The sequence below is a fragment of the Coregonus clupeaformis genome, chromosome 30 (assembly GCF_020615455.1).
Source record: "Coregonus clupeaformis isolate EN_2021a chromosome 30, ASM2061545v1, whole genome shotgun sequence".
In the NCBI taxonomy this organism is placed as follows: domain Eukaryota; kingdom Metazoa; phylum Chordata; class Actinopteri; order Salmoniformes; family Salmonidae; genus Coregonus; species Coregonus clupeaformis.
The window spans coordinates 16,125,369-16,152,217 of record NC_059221.1 but is presented as its reverse complement, the minus strand read 5'-3'; the positions used below and the strand labels follow the sequence as shown (position 1 = coordinate 16,152,217).

The 26,849-nt window shown below is 41.5% G+C and overlaps 1 protein-coding gene across 2 annotated transcripts in view; it reads left to right on the top strand.

Annotated features, from left to right (window-relative positions):
* Positions 1-26,849, top strand: part of LOC121545782 (nuclear factor of activated T-cells, cytoplasmic 2-like) — a 50,546-nt gene that overhangs the window by 12,534 nt on the left and 11,163 nt on the right. The window contains exons 4-9 of one of the 2 annotated variants that reach the window (XM_041856608.2): positions 695-897; positions 1,244-1,416; positions 8,734-8,874; positions 22,507-22,562; positions 22,802-22,934; positions 23,191-23,928. In XM_041856608.2, the coding sequence (XP_041712542.2) occupies positions 695-897; positions 1,244-1,416; positions 8,734-8,874; positions 22,507-22,562; positions 22,802-22,934; positions 23,191-23,928 (1,444 nt within the window). Of the gene's footprint in view, positions 1-694; positions 898-1,243; positions 1,417-8,733; positions 8,875-22,506; positions 22,563-22,801; positions 22,935-23,190; positions 23,935-26,849 lie in introns of both variants that reach the window. The other variant, XM_041856609.2, reaches the window with a different exon arrangement.

Sequence of the window (26,849 nt, the reverse complement as noted above, 5' to 3'; positions counted from 1 at the left end):
AAGAAACCAGCTGAATTTGATAAAAGGGTGTGGCAGTAGAAGGAACAGCATCATCTTTTGGGCAAAACCTGGCATTCACACTCATTTATGGGGGAAATGTGAGCTACTTCAATGGCTGATATCCCTGAACAGGGGAAAAAGATATCACAAAATTCACTGAGAATACATTACATAGTATGAATAAACAATACTCCAAGCCGCGGCTTCATACTACTTGTCAAACATAGATAACTGATACTGTATACTGGACATTGGGGTGGATTCCTCAGGTCATTTTTAAAAATCATTTTTAAGAAGAGTTTTGGTTCAAATCGGATGTTGGGTTTTATATTTATTGAATATTATATGAATTGATAAATTGAAATGGCCAATCTGGATGCAAATTGTCTTTCAACAAAATGTATTTATTTCTAACTACAGAAACCATTTCAGGACAATCTGAGATGATGGGTGTCATAGCTTGCTGAAATGAAATTGAATGACCCTATAGGCAAAATAATGACAAATACCAATCATTATATAAATTCAACTATGCAATGAAACACTGGTTACCTACCAATGGGCATATATAAGGGGGGAGGGGTGGAACAGGCAGAATAGAAACTTGAAAAATTACGCATTATGAAAAGTGTGAACATCTTGACTTCATGTAAAAACAATTTTTTAGTGGAGTTTCCTCTGGTGTTTCTTCCAGTTGCATGGCTACAGGGGAAAGGAGCCACTGGGCCTGCAGATCTTCATCGGGACAGCAGATGAGAGGATCCTGAAGCCCCACGCCTTCTACCAGGTTCACCGCATCACGGGCAAGACGGTCACCACCACCAGCTACGAGAAGATCATCAACTCCACCAAAGTCCTGGAGATCCCTCTGGAGCCCAAGAACGACATGAAAGCAATGTGAGAGTAGCTACAGTAGTGATTAATGCCAAACACCACTCATACGGAGCAGTGTCCTTTGCAGACTTCGGTTCAAACGGTATTTGTTTTCTTTTAAACTCGTTGAGCCTGTTTACTGAGCCTGTCTCCAGTGCCACCAGATGGGCGGGATGGATTTGCACTGATGGGAATATTCCATTGGTTCCATTGTGCAAGGCATGCTCAATCAAGTTTTTGAAATAAAACTCATACTAATTGAACCCAGGTCTGATCTCATTAACCATATCAGTTATAATCATAATGCAACACATGCGTACCTGTACAGGGTTTACAGTAGTTAATTCTCCTATTTGTGTGTTTCTCACAGAATCGACTGTGCTGGGATCCTGAAGCTCAGGAATGCTGACATTGAGCTAAGGAAAGGCGAGACGGACATCGGACGGAAGAACACTCGTGTGCGTCTAGTGTTCCGTGTGCATATACCCCAACCTAATGGGCAACACATCTCACTGCAAACCGCCTCCCATCCTATTGAGTGCTGTAAGTACATCCAACACTGTAATAGTTATTTATTTAAAATGTATTTAACCAGGTCCCATTGAGACCAGAATACCTATTTTCAAAGGCAGACATATTACCTGTGCTCTTTAGTGTGATAAACATATAGTCTGTGATTCTATGTGGTGTCTTTCCTTCTATAGATGTGCTATAATTAAAGCAATAAGGTCTGAGGGGTATATTGGCCATACCACAAACCCCTGTGGTGCCTTATTGCTATTATAAACTGGAGACCAACCTAAATAGATCAGTAAACAGGTATTTTTGCATCATACCCATAATATATTGTCTGATATACACATGGCTGAAATGCTGTTTCAGCCAATCAGCATCCAGGACCCAAAGTACCCGATTTATAATGTGGTTTAGGTTTAACATGTGGTTATACTGCATTTTCATTTTACACAATGCAGTACATTTCCATTTATGTTTCCTCTTCCCCGTTTTCATTGCACTGATGTTAACCAGAGGTAACACACAGAATGAATAAACATGGCTAAAGCTTGGAGTAGAGCTGATAGTCCAGGCACATGGACATACAAAGACTCTTTTATGATTAGGCTGGCAGCTCTCAAACCTCAACTCTTTTAGTGGGTGTGTGTTTGTGTGTGTGTCTGAATCCTAGTTAAAAGCTAAACATTACATACATGTAGGCGAACATGTCCAGGGAACATGAAGTCCATGTACCTGTATATGCTATGCCAGTGACGTGCGTTGAGGTTGGTGGCTTTGTAGGCAATGGCTATTATCAAAGCCCGATTTATTCGCAAATAAACATTGAAGCCCAAGTTCACCATACAACAGATAGCTCCAACAACCAGAGTGACATATGCTATTAACCAAAATTGACAAACAATTTTCACCAAATGTAAATACCAATGTAGCCAAGCGATAGCCTCCAATGGCAGGATATTTCATATCATCTGACAAAATAACACACTGCTCAACTCAGCTCAGCCATATACCAATGTAGCATCCACAGTTACAACTAAAAGGTGGCACTAAAATTCCAATATATGGACACATTTCATCCGAATAATTCGCAACGCAAACTCCATAACTTTTCACGTTGGATGTACAATTCTTCCAATGCACGGTGAACACACACACACACACACACACACACACACACACACACACACACACACACACACACACACACACACACACACAATAATATTATGATGTGAAATATAATTACACACACATACAGTAGATCCGGAAAGTATTCAGACGTCTCAACTTTATTTCACATTTTGTTACGTTACAGCCTTATTTTAAAATGGATTAAATAATTGTTCCCCCTCATCAATCTACACACAAGACCCCATAATGTTTTTAGACATTTTTGCAAAACATATATAAAAAAACAACTGAAATATCACATTTACATAAGTATTCAGACCCTTTACTCAGTACTTTGTTGAAGCACCTTTGGCAGCGATTACAGCCTCAAGTCTTCTTGAGTATGACGCTACAAGCTCGGCACACCTGTATTTGGGGAGTTTCGCCCATTCTTCTCTGCAGATCCTCTCAAGCTCTGTCAGGTTGGATGGGGAGCGTAGCTGCACAGCTATTTTCAGGTCTCTCCAGAGATGTTTCATCGGGTTCAAGTCCGGGCTCTGGCTGGGCCACTCAAGGACATTCGGAGGCTTGTCCCGAAGCCACTCCTGCGTTGTTTTGGCTGTGTACTTGGGGTCGTTGTCCTGTTGGAAGGTGAACCTTCGCCCCAGTCTGAGGTCCTGACTAGTCTCCCAGTCCCTGCCGCTGAAAAACATCCCCACAGCATGATGCTGCCACCACCATGCTTCACCGTAGGGATGGTATTGGCCAGTTGATGAGCGATGCCTGGTTTCCTCCAGACATGACGCTTGGCATTCAGGCCAAAGAGTTCAATCTTGGTTTCATCAGACCAGAGCATCTTCTTTCTCATGGTCTGAGAGTCATTTGGGTGCCTTTTGGCAAACTCCAAGCAGGCTGTCATGTGCTTTTTACTGAGGAGTGGCTTCCATCTGGCCACTCTACCATAAAGGCCTGATTGGTGGAGTGCTGCAGAGATGGTTGTCCTTCTGAAAGTTTCTCCCATCTCCATAGATGAACTCTGGATCTCTGTCTGAGTGACCATTGGGTTCTTGGTCACCTCCCTGACCAAGGCCCTTCTTCTCCGATTGCTCAGTTTGGCCGGGCGGCCAGCTCTAGGAAGAGTCTTGGGGGTTCCAAACTTCTTCCATTTAAGAATGATGGAGGCCACTGTGTTCTTGGGGATCTTCAATCCTTCCCCAGAGCTGTGCCTCGACACAATCCTGTCTCGGAGCTTTACGGACATTCCTTCAACCCCATGGCTTGGTTTTTGCTCTGACATGCACTGTCAACTGTGGGACATTATATAGACAGGTGTGTGCCTTTCCAATCAATTGAATTTACCACAGGTGGACTCCAATCAAGTTGTAGAAACATCCCAAGGATGATCAATGGAAACAGGATGCACCTGAGCTCAATTTCTCATAGCAAATGGTCTGAATACTTATGTAAATAAGGTATTTCTGTTTTTATTTTTAATACATTTGCAAACATTTATAAAATCTGTTTTTGCTTTGTCATTATAGGGTATTGTGTGTAGATTGATGAGGAACAAATTGAATTTAATCAATTTTAGAATAAGGCTGTAACGTAACAAAATGTGGAAACAGTCAAGGGGTCTGAATATTTTCCGAATGCACTGTATATAATAAATAACCCAGCAAACTAACATTGGTTCTGTGAAAATGTCCAGAACATTCGTTTGCTGGCAGCAAATGTTCACAAACACACATTTTCACAAACACTGTCCAGTTGTGCTGATTATTATACAATGTTTGTATAAAACATTTGCCTGACGTTGCAAGAAGGTGTCCAGTAGGGATGACTATTTTCCCGAAAATCTACCAAGTTTCAATACCGGGAATAATTCCTATTTATCCAGAGAGTCCCGGGAAATACCGCCAATTTAAAGCGTTTAAAACCAAGATATGGTCACTATGCCAGGGTTCTCCCAAAATAAGATTGTTGCTGCACCACATTGCCGGCTTGGCTGCGCCACTATGCAAAGGTTTCACAGCAAGTGAAACTGATATGTAGTAATGATAGAGTAACTTTGATTGCCAATGACATTGTTGTGAATTGCGAAACAGGCCGTTCATAAATTCAGAGCATCATCAATTTTCTCAATTAATTCAGCGCATTTCATCAGTAGGCTATCTCGACACAAAGCGCGCTCAGGATGCACAGAGCGCACCCCGAGTAGGCTGTAGTGTTGTCGAATCATACAAACTTTGTAACGGCAGTCAAACAAAAGCCAAATGACCAAAGTTGCTAAGCTTGATAGATAACTATCAAATGACAGAATATCTCAGATTTGGCAAAATTGAGTTGACGATTATACAGATAACAGATCAGCTCATGAATAACGGAGAGATGAAAAGAGGAAATTGTTTAAATATCAATGTATCTTAACGGGGACCAACTCTGTTTAAAAAATAATAATCCATATGTACTCTCATACCATTTGTTGATCACGCATTCTCTACCGACGCTCTCATATGGACAGCAATAAGAGACTGCAGAGAAGCGGGGGAAATGTTATAGCGGTATTTTTACATGCATAGGCCAGACGTGCTTTAATAATGGATTACAGAATAAAGTTAGGAATTTCCATGTGAGACAGGAATCAGGATTTTGGGTTTCAGTGGGATTGGGACGATAGGAAATTAGCCTAGGCTCTATATAAGGCTATATAAGACTACTACGTGAGTCAATAGATAAATAATACACTTGATTTAGTCTACATTATTGCACGCTAAATGTTTCTGATCAGTGATAGATGAGCAAACGAATAAATGAGCTACCACTTCCACTTGTCCAGCCAGAGATCAATTAACCAAATATACAAAATCACATTGATTGAAAGTCACAGGCTTTTGATCGGGAGTAAGACAGGCTACTACACGAATGAAGAGCAAAATCCACAGGTATAACATGCTAGCAAAATGTTCTGATCAGCTAATATATGAGCAAACTAGAATAAAGATGATAATGAGCAATCACCTCAATTTAGCGAACATTTCCCCAGCCTAATTGTTACCAAACTGAGATTCAGTGAAAAGTAAAATCTGACATTGATTGATTTATCTCGACGAGTCCCCCACGCTTGTCTCAAAGCAGCGTGATGGCGCTGTCCCAATCAAAACTGTGCTTAAATGATAATATAGGTGACCACACACGAGTATTGCTTTAAATTAGTATAACGGTTGGATATGACGTTGGGAGTTTCAGTATAAGCAAGAATTTGATACAAGCCTTCAATTGCATTACTTTATTCCAATATTTTTCCTCTATCTGCGCTTTTTCTAGGCCCAATCACTGTTTCCTCATGTCCTCACTCCACTGCCGCCCGCCTCCGCCGCGTTGTTCTCAACACCAGTTTAAATCAATATAGCCTACTGTTTTCTAGAAATCAGGCTTTTTTTCGGGTTCGGGCTCATTTCATTTTTGTGATGTCGGACTAGGCCTGGGCTCACGCTTCAGCTCACCAGGCTTGGGTCGGACCAGGATCAAATTTTCAATTCTGATGAGAACTCTAAACTGCATTCGGGGCTCGTGTGCAGTCTGACAGTGTCAATTATGTGTTTGCTTTGAATTTATGGTGACTTTGTTTGAAGTAAATATGCTAGGTTCCATGCAACAATCTGTTTGGATAATGTGCTATTTTATTTTTTGCCAATCTGCTGCTGTGCATGTTGTGTATTTTGTGGAATTGCATTAGTGCGACATTGGGGGAAAATGTTGTAATTTCCCAGGTCTTGTCACGTTTTTTTCGGGAAATGTGAAGCGTGATCCCGGGACAGTCCCTAAGAACATTACCGGAACATTGTGTTATTACATTACCTGGGGATGCTGTCTATTCTCATGATTCAACAGTACAACCCGCAAATTGCAAAGGAAAATGCATTTAGGCCTACCCTTTACTTTAGGGTGAACCTCTCAGTGACCGCGTAAATGTCCAAGATGTGTAAAAGTCTGGGTAAAAAGTATTAATTCATAATGACATTTCAGACAAGTGGACAGTCCTGTACTCACTGTTCGCCTGCCCGACAGCTAGCAGTAAGGGAGATGGTGGTTGCCTGTCATGAATAAAGTCACGTCGTAGAGGTATGCTGCCTCTGTTTGGTCTAAACTTTCATTATTGTTGACGTTCCACTCTTCAAACCCTCCAAAGAGCGCCTTACAGTATTCCAACTTGGAATGTTGTTTGAGGTGCAGTATAGTGTCCATTTGTCAGTTTGTTTTTGGTAGCTACATTTTGAGTTCGTTCAGTTCAAGGGATGTGAGCGCCAAATTATGTAGCTTACCCCAGGCAATACCCACACAACATGTTTAGGCAATACGCATTGCGCAAAATATGAAATCGGCTCAATGCAATAAATGAAGCTACTTCAAGCTAGACCCTGTCCATAAACAGTGACTGGAGTCAGGAATGGCCGCAGCGTCCACTATTTGAATGGATGGAGAGGAAGACATGAATACCCTGGCGCCGGTCCTGATGTTTTGATGCAGTTTTAGCAGATTTGTTGATTTTGAGCATAAAAACCATTTATGAAAAAATATTAGATAACAAAAACAACAACATTAGATAACAAAAAAGAATGTCAATTATTTATAGAATTATATATTTTATTTGGCTTTTTATTAGATTATCACAGGGTAAGCACTGCCTACCCTGCCTACCCTGACTGCACTTCACTGTGCTATGCAAGATTATGTAATGGGTGCAGTCCAACACTCAGATGCAATCTCACTCCGGAGTGTCAGAACATTGTCGTCTGATGAGCAAAATAAAAATACTGTATGCAGTCATGCAGTCAAGTGCAAAATTGTGTTTGCACAGTCATAATAGAACACCCCCAACACATCTGTTAAAATGGCCAATAAGCAAACTAAACTGTGTCAGTTGTGTGTGTGTTTGAAGAGACTAGCCTCCAGGTATTATCCTCTGTGTTGACTCACAGTATAGTAGGCTGTCCAAAGGTCACAACTGTTTGTCTACACTTCACACGCCTCACTGGAGATAGATTTTCAGGCGGGATAATGATAAGCTTGAGGAAGTAACTTTCGTTCATTTGGTCTCAATCTCATCATGTGTACAAAATGTTTTTAGATTTAATTGCCACACACTACTCTAGTAGTAAACATGATCTGCCGTCCATTCCCCAAGTGATTCATTTGGCCTTTATGTAACCCCTTATGCTGGCATTGCTGACAGTCGATCCCCAATAATAAGGTCAGTCACTAAAAGATAAGAGCAGAGAGTCAAGCCTTGATTTGCTGTAGTCGGGTATTGGTTCCCTAAACATGGCTGCCTCCATATAAATATAATTACTAGAACTGAAATTCCCTTTTAAGTCACTGGGTCTGTAATGGGTGGACTGGTGGCCATATTGAGTGCACCCAAAGGTGTTCCAGTTGAATTGCCATGGTCTGAGGAGCTTGCTCGTTCTAGTAATTATATTTCTATGGCTGCCTCTGTCTCTGTGGCTGCAACTTCAGGCCCACTGCCTCGATTAAGCTATCAGTCCAGGAAATCTACCGTACCGGGAGAGAATACAGTACAGCAGCCAATCAGTGTCTACTTCATGGACAGGTCACAGGGTTTGTTGAACATACTCCAACATACACTCCATTGCGTAATGATGAAAGTGTTGGAGAGGTCCACCCTCCATGTTCCTTCCCCCTCCTCCCGCCGCCCCTTTCTGTACTGTAGGCTACCGCACGCTGTCATATGTTTCCACTGGACCGAGTCCCACTTCCATGATGTGCTCTGTTTGTCCAGGCCTGTAGCGTGTAGCCGCAATTTACATTACAACCTCAAATTCAAATAAAATCTCTTCATTCATATCCCCCCACTCTACCAGGTTTACTGTACTGTACCAAGTAATTGCCCCATATTAATATCTACACAAATCTAATATTCAGACAAATATTTAAAGTACACAATGAGGAAATATGTTTTTTAAATTAGTCGGTTCGAGCCTCATTCTAATCAGTCAACAATTACCTTGTGACTTCAAAGCAAACATCAACCGGAGATCAAACTGACTACCTCAAAAGGACCTACCGCAGAGTGTGTAACATTATGTTCTAATAATGCCATGCTCCATCTCCTGTCCTACAGCCAGTCCTCTACCCACTACGCCAACATGAGCTGTCAGTACCACAGTGTGTAACGTCATGTCATAATGTCATGTTCTCTCTTCCATCTCACAGCCCAGCGGTCCGCCCATGAGCTGCCCATGGTGGATAAACAAGACATTGACAGCTGCTCTGTCCTGGGAGGTCAGCAGATGATCTTGACGGGACGGAACTTCAGCTCCGACTCCAAGGTCATCTTTATGGAGAAAACCCATGGTGAGTATTACTCAATATGAGTCAACACCTCTGGGGGAGGAAGTGAATGATGGTGGTATGGACGATATTCTGTATGATGTGCCGCCTCATCTATGAAAAATGTTACGGTTATTTTGCTAGAGTGAAATGTTTGCCAGTATTCTTCTGACCGTTGTTAGATTCTGTTGAAAAAAACAACCTCATACAATATGTGCCAGTAGCGTTGCAAGCATTTTGGGAATTTTCCATTGCAAAACTGTGGGAATGTGGAAAACTTTACATAGGAATATATGGGAATTTATTCACTTTTTAAATTTTTGCCAGTATTTACCCTCATAAACCAGCCATGATAATCAGATGTAGACAGTTATTACCCATGCCCATTTGGAGGCAATTTACTTTACAGCCCTATATTATTATTATTACGCTGGTTGATCATGCCTCCACAAATTCTGCTACACAGTTTCTCAATCTCACTAGTGCCACAGCACCACTTTGAATTGAATGTATAGCTCTACCATGCTACGTTTTACCTATGAATAATTTGCATGATCCATCAGATAAGGCAGCAGCCTCAGTCTCCTGTGCCCTCTCCTCCCCGCCTGTTATCCATGTGTTATGTTATCATTATGCTGTTTCTTTTGTTGTGCATGGAATAGGACTTCTGTTAAGGAATAGGACCTAGTGGAATAGGACCTAGTGGTTAAGAGAGTTAGGCCAGTAACCAAAAAGTCACTGGTTCAAATCCCAGAGCAGGCAAGGTGAGCAAGGCAGTTAACCCCCAACAACAACTGCTCCCTGGGTGCCGATGATGTGGACGTCGATTAAGGCAGCCCCCTCGCACCTCTCTGATTCAGAGTGGTTGGGTTAAATGCGGAAGACACATTTCGGTTGAATTAATTCAGTTGTGCAACTGACTAGGTATCTCCTTTCCCTACACAAACCTGTAGACAGCTTCAAATACCTCAGTACATTAGGAAACTAGAAATGTGATACTAAGCTTACTTGTGAAATCACAGTACCAGAATTCTACCTAAAGTGCGCGTTAACTCATGTGTACTACTGCATTCTTATTGGTCTGCTCTATCCAGTCATAGTTCGGCCTTGTGACACAACTATTTAACTTGTACAATGGAATGGCAGAATCACCATTACGAGATAGTCTCAGATATTGCTGTATTAATCAATGTGACTGAGTAATAGTGACAAAGGACACCATACTTTCGATCTGTTATTTGAATCCTGACCTTTCCTCCTCACCCACCACTCAGATATTTGCATGACATTCCAATTCCTCCTGATACTAAACAGTGCCAACCTTTTTAGGATAAGAAGCTTATCACAGCAACAGAGGTTTTATTGTAGGTTTATTTTAGAACATCACCCAATTATTCAGCAAGCTTACTACAGTATTAGTATCTTGTGCAGATTGTTCATGTGCTTCATTGACAGCTTACAGGATTGTATGCTGAGGAGATGTACATTTACATTTACATCATTTAGCAGACGCTCTTATCCAGAGCGACTTACAAGTTGGTGCATTCAACTTATGATAGCCAGTGGGACAACCACTTTTTTATTTTTTTTATTTTTTTTATGGGGGGGTGGGGGAGGGAGGGGTAGAAGGATTACTTTTATACTATTCCAGGTATTTCTTAAAGAGGTAGGGTTTCAAGTGTCTCCGGAAGGTGGTCAGTGACTCCGCTGTCCTGGCGTCGTGGGGGAGCTTGTTCCACCATTGGGGTGCCAGAGCAGCGAATAGCTTTGACTGGGCTGAGTGGGAGCTGTGCTTCCGTAGAGGTAGGGGGGCTAGCAGGCCAGAGGTGGATGAACATAGTGCCCTCGTTTGGGTGTAGGGTCTGATCAGAGCCTGAAGGTAAGGAGGTGCTGTTCCCCTCACAGCTCCGTAGGCAAGCACCATGTACTTTGTCATAGTTGTCAGTCACAGTTTTCAGTACAGTCTTTGTTGTGCTGCTCTTTGCAGACTGTCTGTGTAGTGAGGGATGTACAATTTATGTCACCTCATTGCACCTCAATATCCTCAATACTGAGTCCAGAGGGAAGAGTGGCCCTCATTGATCCATCTACAGCACTTACGGCAGCTACTTGGTTTACCTTGGCAGTCGTCACCCAAACACTAACCATAACACCAGCTCTTATAAAGCCAGATGCACAACCTAGGGACTGTTTTAATGTAACTATTTATTCCTGGTTAGCTGTTGTGTTATGTTTTTGTTATATATAGCTTGGCCATCCAGGTTTTGTTTATAACCTTCCATAAATCACATCTAGGTTTTTATTTGTGGTTCTCGATAGTTTGCCTCTAGTTGTTGTTGTTAATAGCCCTCAGAAGTCTCTGGACTGCATGGGACGTCAACAGAGTAGCCTAGTGTTTAGATGCTTTATCTGTTACTAGTCTGTTAGCATATGGTTGTGACTCATTACATCCATGGCCTGTCTGAGGGCTGAGTGTGGGGAGCTATGATACGTGGGCTCTCCAGGGGGCTGAGTATGGGGAGCTATGAGACATGGACTCTCCAGGGGGCTGAGTGTGGGGAGCTATGATACGTGGGCTCTCCAGGGGGCTGAGTGTGGGGAGCTATGATACGTGGGCTCTCCAGGGGGCTGAGTATGGGGAGCTATGAGACATGGACTCTCCAGGGGGCTGAGTGTGGGGGAGCTATGATACGTGGGCTCTCCAGGGGGCTGAGTGTGGGGAGCTATGATACGTGGGCTCTCCAGGGGGCTGAGTGTGGGGAGCTATGATACGTGGGCTCTCCAGGGGGCTGAGTGTGGGGAGCTATGATACGTGGGCTCTCCAGGGGGCTGAGTGTGGGGAGCTATGATACGTGGGCTCTCCAGGGGGCTGAGTGTGGGGAGCTATGATACGTGGGCTCTCCAGGGGGCTGAGTGTGGGGAGCTATGATACGTGGGCTCTCCAGAGGGCTGCTTCAGCTAGAACTTGGACCTTGTGTCTGTCCAGAGTATTTTTTTAAATCAAGGCTTCCCTACTGTCGGGTTACGACACACTGCAGTAATGGCTAGTATTGGAGACGGAAATAAAAAAATTCTATCTGCGTAGAATAGGGATTGCCATTGTTTTGGAGAGGTTCTCCATGTGACCCAGAGTTCTGGAACAGTGAGACTATGAAATCCCTTTGAATGGGACACAACTGGCTTTGGCTGGGGCCTCCTCTGGCTCTAGCAGACACACTCTCACACACACACACACACACACACACACACACACACACACAGCTGGCTTCGGCTGGGGCTCCTCTGGCTCCATCTCATGGACATGGCTCCACGAGAGGAGGAGAGGAGGGTTCCGTAAGACATTATTTGAAGGTCCGTAATAAACCATTTATAAGGCATTAATAAATTGTGTGTTCACCATTTATTGATCGTTACTCCCACATAAACCATTTACTAATCATTCGTAAAGTATTTTTGCAGTCCCTAATCTAAAGTGAGTGCTATTTATACTATAAATGTTTTGCGTGACCAGTGTAATTTCTCACAAAAAGATGGGCATGCCATTGGCAGACATTCCTGCTGTACCTGGTAAAAGAACAAGCACACAACACAGGATGTTTAAGAAACTATACTTACAGTGGTGTGATAGTGTTTGCCCCCTTCCTGATTTGTTATTTGTTTGCATGTTTGTCACACTTAAATGTTTACAGATCATCAAACAAATTTAAATATTAGTCAAAGATAACACAAGTAAACACAAAATGCAGTTTTGTTATTAAGGGAAAACAAAATCCAAACCCACATGGCCCTGTGTGAAAAAGTGATTGCCCCCTACAACCTAATAACTGGTTGGGCCACCCTTAGCAGCAACAACTGAAATCAAGCGTTTGCGATAACTTGCAATGAGTCTTTTACAGCGCTGTGGAGGAATTTTGGCCCACTCATCTTTGTAGAATTGTTGTAATTCAGCCACATTGGAGGGTTTTCGAGCATGAACTGCCTTTTTACGGTCATGCCACAGCATCTCAATAGGATTCAGGTCAGGACTTTGACTAGGCCACTCCAAAGTCTTTATTTTGTTTTTCTTCAGCCATTCAGAGGTGGACTTGCTGGTGTGTTTTGGATCATTGTCCTGCTGCAGAACCCAAGTTCGCTTCAGCTTGAGGTCACGAAAAGATGGCCGGACATTCTCCTTCAGGTTTTTTTGGTAGACAGCAGAATTCATGGTTCCATTTATCACAGCAAGTCTTCCAGGTCCTGAAGCAGCAAAACAGGCCCAGACCATCACACTACCACCACCATATCGTACTGTTGGTATGATGTTATTTTTCTGTAATGCAGTGTTACTTTTACGCCAGATGTAATGGGACACACACCTTCCAAAAAGTTCAACTTTTATCTCGTCAGTCCACAGAGTATTTTCCCAAAGGTCTTGGGGATCATCAAGATGTTTTCGGGCAAAGATGAGACGAGCCTTAATGTTATTTTTGCTCAGCAGTGGTTTTCATCTTGGAACTCTGCCATGCAGGCCATTTTTGCCCAGTCTCTTTCTTATGGTGGAGTCATGAACACTGACCTTAACTGAGGCAAGTGAGGCCTGCAGCTCTTTGGATGTTGTTGTGGGGTCTTTTGTGACCTCTTGGATGAGTCGTCGCTGCGCTCTTGGGATAATTTTGGTCGGCCGGCCACTCCTGGGAAGGTTCACCACTGTTCCATGTTTTCGCCATTTTTGGATAATGGCTCTCACAGTGGTTCGCTGGAGTCCCAAAGCTTTAGAAATTGCTTTATAACCTTTTCCAGACTGATATATCTCAATTACTTTCTTTCTCATTTGTTCCTGAATTTCTTTGGATCTCGGCATGATGTCTAGCTTTTGAGGATCTTTTGGTCTACTTCACTTTGTCAGGCAGGTCCTGTTTAAGTGATTCCTTGATTGAGAACAGGTGTGGCAGTAATCAGGCCTGGGTGTGGCTAGAGGAGTTGAACTCAGGTGTGATAAACCACAGCTGAGTTGTGTTATAACAGGGGGGGCAAACACTTTTTCACACAGGGCCATGTAGGTTTGGATTTTGTTTTCCCTTAATAATAACAACCTTCATTTCAAAACTGCATTTTGTGTTTACTTGTGTTATCTTTAACTAATATTTAAATTTGTTTGATGATCTGAAACATTTAAGTCTGACAAACATGCAAACAAATAACAAATCAGGAAGGGGGCAAACACTTTTTCACACCACTGTATATGAATAACTAGCTTACTAACACTTACAAATTAGGGAGTAATGATTAATAAAAGGTGAGCAAACGGTTTGTAAATGCCTTATACATGGTTTATTATGGACCCTTAAAATAAAGTGTTACCGAGGATTCCCCCAGTCAAGCCAAGCTGGGCCTCTTCAAGTTTTTCTGGCTGCCTCCATTCCTAATTAACAGAGAAAAAAGAAAAGTCAAGGGGTATCCCGTAGAGTAGTTTGGGAACAAAACACAAACAAATGTAAAACGCCAAGAAAGCAACAGTCATCACCTGTCGTTACTGTGTACTGAAATGGAGCGAGTTGATCATAAAACGAGAGAAAAATAAAATAAAGAAATCTTGGCAAGACGTATGGAATCCCCCATTCTCTTTCTGACTCATTTCAGCCATATGCGTTTCATTTGCAGTCTGACATAAAAGTTTCCCACATAGCATTAAACAGATATCAGGCTGCTAAACAGTGAATTTCTTTCCTTTTGAGAAAATACTTAGGCTGTTTCTTTTTAATAGAGAGCAAATCTAGTTTAAATGTCTAAAATGGTGATGATAACAAAAAAACATTTGGGGTTATTTGTGTGTTTCGGTTGACATGTCAGTTTGTTATCTTGCTTTTGAAAGTTTATGATCATCAATGACAAGAAGTCATCATCAGCGTAATTTCTAACACCTGAGTTGTTGACCTATACTATTTTTCCAGTTAACTGTAAATGACTGCAATGTAATGTAATAACATTAAATGACACAGCTAAATGCAGATAGCAGCAACAACACCTGTGTTGGGATGTTCCCAGCACATCAAATATGTTCAACACATTAATGGGGCGGCAGGTAGCTTAGTGGTTAAGAGCGTTGTGCCAGTAATTGAAAGGTCGCTGGTTCTAATCCCCGAGCCGACTAGGTGACAAATCTCTCGATGTGCCCTTGAGCAAGGCACTTAACCCTAATTGCGTCCGGTAAGTCGCTCTGGATAAGAACGTCTGCTAAATGACTAAAATGTAATTAATGTTACGTTGTTGAGCAAGACCTAACCTTGAGGTATCAAGTAATGCCCTACTGCGCATCTTCAAAACACGGAATGATAATCTCATACTCTGCAAAAGTTGAGTTAGTGTTACATTTTATTTAATTTTAATTTCTATCTTAGAAGGTAAAGAAGAAAATAACATTTCTGAACTTAAAGGAAAACTGGTATTTGTTTCATTATTCCATTGTTGACATAGTCTCAAAGATACAGTGCATTCAGAAAGTATTCAGACCCCTTGACTTTTTCCACGTTTTGTTACGTTACAGCCTTATTCTAAAATTGATTAAATTGGGTTTTTTCACTCATCAATCTACACACAATAGCCCATAATGACAAAGCAAAAACAGGTTTTTAGAAATGTTGGCAAATGTATATCACATTTACATAAGTATTCAGACCCTTTACTCAGTACTTTGTTGAAGCACCTTTGGCAGCGATTACAGCCTCGAGTCTTCTTGGGTATGACGCTACAAGCTTGGCACACCTGTATTTGGGGAGTTTCTCCCATTCTTCTCTGCAGATCCTCTCAAACGCAGTCAGGTTGAATGGGGAGCATCGCTGCACAGCTATTTTCAGGTCTCTCCAAAGATGTTCGATCGGGTTCAAGTCCGGGCTCTGGCTGGGCCACTCAAGGACATTCTGAGACTTGTCCCGAAGCCACTCCTGCGTTGCCTTGGCTGTGTGCTTGGGGTCGTTGTCCTGTTGGAAGGTGAACCTTCGCCCCAGTCTGAGGTCCTGAGCACTCTGGAGCAGGTTTTCATCAAGGATCTCTCTGTACTTTGCTCTGTTCATCTTTCCCTCGATCCTGACTAGTCTCCCAGTCCCTGCAGCTGAAAAATATCCCCACAGCATGATGCTGCCACCACCATGCTTCACCGTAGGGATGGTGCCAGGTTTCCTCCAGACGTGACACTTGGCATTCAGGCCAAATAATTAAATCTTGGTTTCTCATGGTTAGATTCCTTTAGGTGCCTTTTGGCAAACTCCAAGCGGGCTGTCATGTGCCTTTTACTGAAGAGTGGCTTCCGTCTGGCCACTCTTCCATAAAGGCCTGATTGGTGGAGTGTTGCAGAGATGGTTATCCTTCTAGAATGTTTTCCCATCTCCACAGAGGAACTGAAGCTCTGTCAGAGTGACCATCGGGTTCTTGGTCACCTCCCTGGCCAAGGCCCTTCTCCCCCGATTGCTCAGTTTGGCCGGGCGGCCATCTCTAGGAAGAGTCTTGGTGGTTCCAAACTTCTTCCATTTAAGAATGATGGAGGCCACTGTGTTCTTGGGGACCTTCAATGCTGCAAAAATGTTTTGGTACCCTTCCCCAGATCTGTGCCTCGACACAATCCTGTCTCAGAGCGCTATGGACAATTCCTTCGACCTCATGGCTTTGTTTTTGCTCTGACATGCACTGTCAACTGTGGGACCTTATATTGACAGGTGTGTGCATAGTCACTTTAACTCTACCCACATGTACATATTACCTCAATTACCTCGACTAACCTGTGCCCCCACACATTGACTCTGTACCGGTACCCCCTGTATATAGCCTCCCTACTGTTACTTTATTTTACTGCTGCTCTTTAATTATTTTTTACTTATCCATTTCTTTACTTAAAACGTATTTTTCTTCAAACTGCATTGTTGGTTAAGGGCTTGTAAGTAAGCATTTCACTGTAAGGTCTAAACCTGTTGTATTCGGCGCATTTGGCAAATAACATTTTATTTTATTTGTGTGCCTTTCCAAATCATGTCCAATCAATTGAATTTACCACTGGTGGACTCCAACCAGTTGTAGAAACATCTCAAGGATGATCAATGGAAACAGGATGCAACTGAGCTCAATTTCGAGTCTCATGGCAAGGGTCTGAATACCTATGTAAATAAAGTATCTGTTTTTTACTTTTAATAAATGTGCAAAAATATCTAAAAAACAGTTTTTGCTTTGTCATTATGGGGTATTGTGTGTAGATTGATGAGGACATTTCTTTATTTAATCAATTTTAGAATAAGGCTGTAACTTAACAAAATGTGGAAAAAGTCAAGGGGTCTGAATACTTTCCGAAGGCACTGTATGTAACTTTCAAAATACATAAGTCATCCCTGTATGAAGCATTTTGCATCATATGATTCTGCGTTTTGCATCATATGATGCAAAATGCATCGTACGGGGATGCTTTCTTTATTTTGAATGTTACATATCTTGAAAACTTGATTGCTGACAAGCACAACATTTTGTACTAATGAAACAAATACCAAAATATAGTCTTTGGGTGCAATTTTCCTTTAAGCAAGAATATGATCATTTACTTTTGAAGAGAGCCAACAACTACAGGTTCAACAAAAAAAAGCATACTATTTATGTAATAAACCTGTTAAACAGCCCTCACAAAACAAATACATGCCAAACCAGTTTTAATTTTAAAAGATAAGGGGACATGCTTTAAATAGAAACAACAACACTATTAATTACTATTTTAAAAGCTTCTATGAACATCTATATAAATCAGAATTAAATAACAGTTGGACTGATCCTACAGCCTTCTTAGACTCAATAACCCAGCAGACAAAAAATAATCACTAAAAATAGAAATCACCTGAAATGAAATATTAACCATTGTTAAAACATTTGCGCCGAGAAAATCTCCAGGTATGGATGGCTTTCCCATAGAATTTTATTTGACTTTCTGGGACAAAGTAGCACCCCTATTTACTCAAATGACAACACACATGTCACTCAGTTTAGTGCTTCCAAGTTAAATGTATCAAACGGTTATTTCAGTTATATTAAAACCAGGAAAATCTGGGGAGTCCCCTGCAGATTACAAGACCCATAAGTTTAATAATACATTTCAACAATTAAATAATAACAAAACTCATAAGCAACAGAATGGCAAAAGTCTTACCGGACTTGATACATATTAATCAAACAGGGTTTATAAAAAATAGTTTCAATATAATACAATACGCTAAAGAACAAGATGTAGATTTATCACTAATGGCTGTTGATGCCTAAAAGGCTTTAGACAGCCTTGAATTGCCTTTTCTATTCAAAACTTTGGAAGCCTTTAACTTTCCTGTGAAATAATACATTTCATAAAAAATATTATATGAATATAATCTGCTGAAATTGTTTTAGAAAGGGGCACGAGACAGGGATGTCCTCTCTCCCCCCTCCTGTTTGCGCAGGACCCAAACTTAACAGGTATCAGTATTGGTAAACATGAATATAAACTAAACTTATTCGCCAACGATCTCTTGATATACAATGACTAATATTGAAAACTCAATGCCCCCCTTGTTAAAAATATTTTCAGAATACTCTAAAATCTCAGGATATAAAATGAACGTGGAAAAACTTAAATAATGGCAATAGGAAAAATAATAACTCATGATCTATAGCAATCCTTCAAGTGGACCACAAAAAATATTAAATATTTAGGAAGCTTAATAAGTGATAACAAATATATAAAGATAACTTTATCCCATTACTCAACAGCATGAAAGCAGATCTAATTAAATGGAGCACTTTTTCCATAAATCTTACATGTATAATAAAACTCTTTAGAATGGCATGCTTTTTATATTTATTTTCGGTAATACCAATCACCCCACCAAAGACATTCTTTAAAAAAGTATACTCGGCCATAAGACTTTATATGGGCAAATAAAACTCATAGAATAAATAAGAACGTTTTACATGTCCCTAAGTCTGAAGGTGGTTTTAACCTTCCAAACTTGGATTTGTATCTCACCACCCAAAGCTTTTACTTGCGACATATTGTTAAATGCACTAAAGAGGAACAATGGGTACCTATCGAAGATGTGTATGCACCTCCCCAGAATATTTTAATGTGTCTGTTTTGAAAGGATGTAGCTAAGAACATTAACAACTTCATAGTTAAGAACACTATAACAATATGGAAGAAAATTAAACGTATTCAACAAGAACCAATATCACTATCTAAAAACACACCCCTATGGAACAATCCTTGGATAGCTTTTCAGAATTCACAGATAAATTGGCCCACATAGAGACTAAAGGCATAGAAACTTAAATGACAGAATTAAACAGCAATTTTGTACTGACCAATATAGACATTTTCAAATACATGCAACTTAAAAGTTTTATATCACGAAATCTCGAGCTGAAATCTTGTTGAGGGAATTTTATTTGAGTCAGAAATGATACATGAAAGGTAAGATATACAAAACCTTGCAGAAAGCCTATCCAACTGACAATCTCTTATAAACTTTTGGAACCAAGACCTAAAAATAACTGATATTGGCACAAGATGGAGGGAGTGTTGGAACATGACTAACGAAATTACAGTTAACAAAAACGTACACTTATCCAGTATAAACTAATGTACATAATTTATTATGCAAGAGACACATTTCACTAATTCTATAGATTTTATCAATGTTTGTGTGTGTCTGCCTATTGTCTTTTGTCTATGTATGGTTTATATTGTTTGAAAAATATCAAACAAAAAAGCAATGTCCTACAGTATACTATGAGAGTTTTGGTATACAGTGAGATTATTGTGATACTGTACATATCACATGGTGTAAAGCAAATTAGCCACCGAAATTGTCGCAACCCATATTACTAGCCTGTTCAACCTCTCTTTCGTATCGTCTGAGATCCCCAGAGATTGGAAAGCTGCCACAGTCATCCCCCTCTTCAAAGGGGGTGACACTCTAGATCCAAACTGTTACAGACCTATATCCATCCTGCCCTGCCTTTCGAAAGTATTTGAAAGCCTAGTTAACAAACAGATCACCGACCATTTTGAATCCCACTGTATCTTCTCCGCTATGCAATCTGGTTTCCGAGCTGGTCATGTGTGCTCCTCAGCCACGCTCAAGGTCCTAAACAATATAATAACCGCGATCGATAAAAAACAGTACTGTGCAGCCGTCTTCATCGACCTGGCCAAGGCTTTTGACTCTGTCAATCACTGCATTCTTATTGGTAGACTAAATAGCCTTGGTTTCTCAAATGACTGACTCACCTGGTTCACCAACTACTTCTCAGATAGAGTTCAATGTGTCAAATCGGAGGGCCTGTTGTCTGAACCTATGGCAGTCTCTATGGGGGTGCCACAGGGTTCAATTCTTGGGCCGACTCTATTCTCTGTGTATATCAATGATGTCGCTCTTGCTGCTGGTGACTCTCAGATCCACCTCTACACAGACGACACCATTTTGTATACATCTGGCCCTTCACTGGACACTGTGTTAACAAACCTCCAAACGAGCTTCAATGCCATACAACACTCCTTCCGTGGCCTCCAACTGCTCTTAAACGCTAGTAAAACTAAATGCATGCTGTTTTTTAAAATTGTATCTTTATTTAACTAGGCAAGTCAGTTAAGAACAAATTCTTATTTACAATGACGGCCTACACCGGCCAAACCCGGACGACGCTGGGCCAATTGTGCGCCGCCCTATGGGACTCCCAATCACGGCCGGTTGTGATACAGCCTGGAATTGAACCGGGGGTCTGTAGTGACGCCTCAAGCACTGAGATGCAGTGTCTTAGACCGCTGCGCCACTCGGGAGCCCAACTTCAATCGAAAGCAGCTTGCACCCGCCCGCCCGACTAGAATCACTACTCTCGGCGGGTCTGACTTAGAATATGTGGACAACTACAAATACCTAGGTGTCTGGTTAGACCATAAACTCTCCTTCCAGACTCACATTAAGCATCTCCAATCAAAAGTTAAATCTAGAATCGGCTTCCTATTTCGCAACAAAGCCTCCTTCACTCATGCTGCTAAACATGCCCTCGTAAAACTGACTATCCTACCGATCCTTGACTTCGGCGATGTCATTTACAAAATAGCTTCCAACACTCTACTCAGCAAATTGGATGTAGTCTATCACAGTGCCATCCGTTTTGTCACCAAAGCCCCATATAATACCCACCATTGTGACCTGTACGCTCTCGTTGGCTGACCCTCACTACATATTCGTCGCCAAACCCACTGGCTCCAGGTCATCTATAAATCACTTCTAGGCAAATCCCCGCCTTATCTTAGATCATTGGTCACCATAGCAACACCCACCCGTAGTATGCGTTCCAGCAAGTATATCTCACTGGTCATCCCCAAAGCCAACACCTCCTTTTGCCGCCATTCCTTCCAGTTCTCTGCTGCAAATGACTGAATCTCTGAAGCTGGAGACACTTATCTCCCTCACTAACTTTAAGCATCAGTTGTCAGAGCAGCTTACTGATCACTGCACCTGTACACAGCCCATTTGTAATTAGCCCACCCAACTACCTCATCCCCATATTGTTATTTACATTGTTATTTATTTTGCTTATTTGCACCCCAGTATCTCTATTTGCACATCATCTTCTGCACATCTATCACTCCAGTGTTAATACTAAATTGTAATTATTTTGCACTATGGCCTATTTATTGCCTTACCTCTATAACTTACTACATTTGCACACACTGTATATAGATTTTCTATTGTGTTTTTGACTGTACGTTTTGTTTTTGTTTATTCCATATGTAACTCTGTGTTGTTGTTGTTTTTATCGCACTGCTTTGCTTTATCTTGGCCAGGTCGCAGTTGTAAATGAGAACTTGTTCTCAACTGGCTTACCTGGTTAAATAAAGGTGAAATAAAAAATGAAATAAATAAAAGTGGGGTAGTATCCTCTAAATCCCTTCATACCCAGACAGGTTTGGCCTATTTTTGATCACCAGTGCGTATCAACCATTGGGCCAAAGCTCTCCAGCAGTGTACCTTTTTAGAATCTAACTTTTCTTTACCTCTAAAATAATTCCAATATTACTAGACACACAGTAAATATGTGATTTTATGTATGATTTCTTACAATATATTATGGTAAATATAGGTTCAGGTAATGGTTTCACTTCATGATAAATCTGTAGCTGTCTCTGGCTGTAGCTGAGCAGAGTGGTGAAAGAGGAAGTGGTGAGAGTAGATATATAATCTATGTGACACAAAGAGTCTCCTCTAACTCCTCTTGCATGTTAATCATATGGCCTATGGGTTAGTGGCAGGCAGACAGTGACGTGAAGGTTGAAACAAGGCATTGTGTTCTGAGACAAAGCGGAGAATCCCCTCCCACGCAGGCTCAACCTGCTGAAGAGACAATAGAGCTCATTAATTCACTATAAACACACTGATACATCTGAGATATACATTCTTACTGGTTAGAATTAATTTTTAATTGGTTTGCAACTTAGCATGTTTGCAATTAATCAAAAGCATAGTAGCAATGGCACACATTTTCTCACCATTGGTTTTAGATAACCTCTCCCTGTACTGTGTTCCTGTTTTTGCTGTGTCCAACATGATGTTGTAATTCACCCTGAATTATGTATATGACCTGAAACAACCCTTCCCTTCTCTGTCCCTGCAGATGGACAGCAGATTTGGGAGATGGAGGCAACCGTTGACAAAGATAAATGTCAGCCTGTAAGTATCAGTCCTTTTACAGATGTCCCACTTCTCAATGTCTGAAACAGTGGTCAAACCAGTGCACTGATTATACTGAGTGGATTGTTTGTTATTTTTTTCTTATTTTTTTATGATAATAATGTCAGACTTTGTCACCAATTTCATTGTTTGCACATCTACAGTGGTTAAACTCTGAATATAATCTATAATAATAATGTGACAGATTATTATGAAATGAAAATGATGTCATTTTGCAGAGTCTGCTGTTTGTTGAGATCCCCTCTTATCGCGACCTGTCGATCTGCCATTCTGCCAAAGTGAACTTCTATGTCATCAACGGAAAGAGGAAGCGCAGCCAGCCACAGCACTTCACATTCACTCCACTGGCAGGTATGGTACCATAAGCATCAGCAATAAGGAGGCAATACCCATCATGTGACTGTGACTTTCTGAGAGAACTGTGTGCTATTTTAGGTGCTTCTGTGAAAGAGCAATACAATGATGTAGGAATGATATCAAGTCATATGTTATTCCATGTCAGTAATATGTCACTAAGATATATGCATGGTGTAGTATATTATAGTTACTTTAAGCAGTATAACTTAACCCCCACTCATATCTCTGTTGTCTTCCATCTCTCCCACAGTCCCGTCCATTAAAACAGAGCCTGTGGATGACTATCCTTTATCCATGACCCAGATTCTGGGTGTGTCCCCCCAGTCCTACTACCACCACAGCCCTGGGTTCCGTGGGATCATCCACCCAGACAACGGCCTGGTCTCCAGCATGGCCTCCTGCCAGCAGGTCCGCTCAGGCCTCCCCACCCCCGTCCCAGACACCTGCTTCCAGCAGCAGAGCCCAGCCATTGTGTACTCCCGTGGGGGCAAGAGTCTGAGCGGCAGTCCTGGAGGGCTCTACCAGCAGATGGGGGTGATGCCTGACCCACACCGCACCGTCCTGGTCCACACGGGCTCCCCAGCCCAGTCGTCCCCGCTGGGGGCCCAGCAGCAGCAGCATGGAGGGGGCCAGGGCCAGCACCCCTCCATCATCCAGTTCTCCCCCACCAACCAACACCTGCTCCGGGGAGGCGACCCTCCACCTCTCCAGCCTGACAAGCAGCAGCACATCATCTACTGTGATGGCTACCCTCAGCAGTCTGGAGCCCAAGCTCACTCCCCTATCTCGGCCCACTCCCCCCAACATTACCCCACCACGGTGATCCAGCAGCAGCCCTACGTGCCCAAGGGGGTGCCCAAGGGCAGGTCTTCCCCTGGTGGGATGGAGGCCCAGAGATGCCCCCCTGGAGAGGAGCAGAGAGCCAGCCTCCCTGGAGGACGGGTCACAGTCAAGGAGGAGAACCTGGATCAGATGTACCTTGATGACGGTGAGTGTAAGTTAGTGCCAGGCTTTTATACATCAATATAATTAATGCTCTTGAATGATGCATGGTAGTGTAACATCCATGTTATTTTTATTATCTGAATCACAACAGCATAGGTTGTAACCAATTAATTGTATGTAGCTGTTGAATATTGAAACACATGTAAGCTGAATGTGAGATGAGACATGTGTAGTAATCTCTGCCCTGTTTCCCGTCTGGTCAGTGTTGTGAAATATTCCCAGTGAAAAAATCTAAATCTCATATACAGTATTCGGGTCATTCCACAAATAGAGTGCCTTTTGGGTAGTGTAATTTGATAAAAAATATATATACATTACCAGTCAAAAGTTTGGACACACCTACTCATTCAAGGGTTTTTCTTAATTTTTACTATAATGAATAATGAAATAACACATATGGAATCATGTAGTAATCCAAAAAGTTTTAAAGAAATCAACATATATTTTATACTTGAGATTCTTCAAAGTAGCCACCCTTTGCCTTGATGACAGATGACCTGACCTTCTCAATCACCCGACCTCAACCCAATTGAGATGGTTTGGGATGAGTTGGACCGCAGAGTGAAGGAAAAGCAGCCAACAAGTGCTCAGCATATGTTGGAACTCCTTCAAGACTGTTGGAAAAGCATTCCTCATTAAGTTGGTTGAGAGAATGCCAAGAGTGGCTACTTTGAAGAATCTCAAATATAAAATATATTTTGATTTGTTAAACACTTTTTGGGTTACTACATGATTCCAAATGTGTTATTTCATAGTTTTGATGTCTTCACTATTATTCTACAATGTAGAAAATAGTAAAAATAAAGAAAAACCCTTGAATGAGTAGGTGTGTCCAAACGTTTGTTAAGCACTTACAAAAGTGTAACCTATTGTATGAATTGGAATTCATAACATATACGAATAGCAGGAATATATTCATTTTCTTATGTAAAAAAAATTCAGGCCGTACCATATCATATGAAATGGATGACGTTGTACACAATTGTGCACACTTTTCTGAGACCCGCTTTGGCTCGTGACCGCTACTTTAAAAACTACTGGCACACTGAAATTAAACAAAACCTCTGTAGCGTAAAAAATTATTAAATAAAAAAATACTATAGTATGTGCCAATTAAGTGGCAATTAAAGAAACTGGGTTGACCGTAACAAGGTTTACCGTAACAGGGTTGACAATTTCATCTTAATTCAGCCATTAATCCCGTTGTGACAGGGGGAATGGAAGCTTGTTGTGTGCAACAGGGAGGGACAATTGAATGCAAGCATACAAAAAAATTAAAAGAATAACATCCTAGCCTATCTATGGTTAGAAGGGTTGACGTGTTATGCTTGACGAGCTCAGTTTTCTACCAGAAAATGGCCAAAAATATTAGAAGCAGCTCACCTGCTTTTACACTATGATTTGACTATTAGATGTCAATGTTTCTTTAGGAAAAAATATTTTTAAAGAAATTGTTTCACCATAAAACGAAAGTTTGGTTCACATAACAGGTCAATCCTGTTCAAATTATGGACAAACATAAATTCTTCACTAATCACGTGCACTTTAACAACAATCCTTCCCAAGTTGCCAGGCCAGGAGATGTAGTTACGTATGTCCCTCTTAAGTTTTCCACTCAAGGTGGAAATAACATGGATTATGAATCATATATTTATACTTACCCATGTCAGCCCCATTATTACCCTGTGAGATCAGAATAACAGACCACATCCATACTACATGTTGTTGCAGTGTGATCGCCAGACCTGATAATTTTGTCCCTTTAAACCACTCTTTGGTTGGGGAGGTAGCTAGTCCTCGTCAGTGACAGGTCATGTCCCAGACCATGTGGAAGTGTTGTAACCCTGGTGATCTGTGGTTTGAAGGATCATCCTGTTGTTCAGTTCAGCACAACCCAGTAAGAGAGAGAGAGGGGGATTTCTCTGGCATCACCACACACCAGGAAATAAGACTTCTGATTTATATATTTTTTAAATTTGACACAGAAGAAAATGACAAAATTAAGCAGCCAGCTCTCTGGACCGACCGCCTGGATGGGTTGACACTGTTATGATCTGAAAAACAAGTTCCATGGCAACCATTGTCAAACAGTGGAATGGGCTGCTTCAGAGAGCCCAGGAAAGCCTCTTTGTTTGTTATACTTGGCTGGGGTTTCCCTTGGCCCCACACCCCTCAATTCTGTGGGGAACCCACTGGAGGATTTGCTTTTTTCCATCCTTGGCCCAAGATTCTGCCAACCTGGCACAAGAAAATCCTATTTGCAGCTGCTCTCCTCCAGAAAATCCGGTCTGATCTCCATAAGATAGCGCTAAGGGTGGGAGTCGGGAGGCAGCAGCAGCAGGAAAAAGGAAAGGGCTGAGTTCGGATGGAAAAAATGTAACTGAGAATAGGGGCCAGCAGTGGACGAGTTGAATTTTGTTTTCGATGGCCTAACAGGGTTTCCCTCGGTAAACAGCAACACCGTTTACTGTTTCTGATTTAACACAGAGTAACTGGGAGAGGTGGATTGTGTTTGCTCCTCCCTATTACAAGGTGTTGATCTGAGAGCTCCCTACCAAGATCTCTCTCTCTAATGTCTTCCCTCTATTCTGGACTTTTATTCTGGTAGCTACTAGAACAATTCACCATCTCCCTAAAAATCTCATTAAACATACAAACTGGTAAATCGATGTTGTTTCAACGTAATTTGTCAACGTATTGTGATGTGGAATCTATGTGGGAAATACACTGGATTTGAAAAAGTCTACGTAAACTGTTGTTTTGAGTGTGAAATTTTAACCACAGGATTATGTCATCATGGTAACGAATTTTCAACATAGACAAATATATTGAATTTGTACCTTTGAAACAACGTCAGATGAGCTGAAATAAAAGTTCCCAGAAATGTTCCATACACACAAAAAC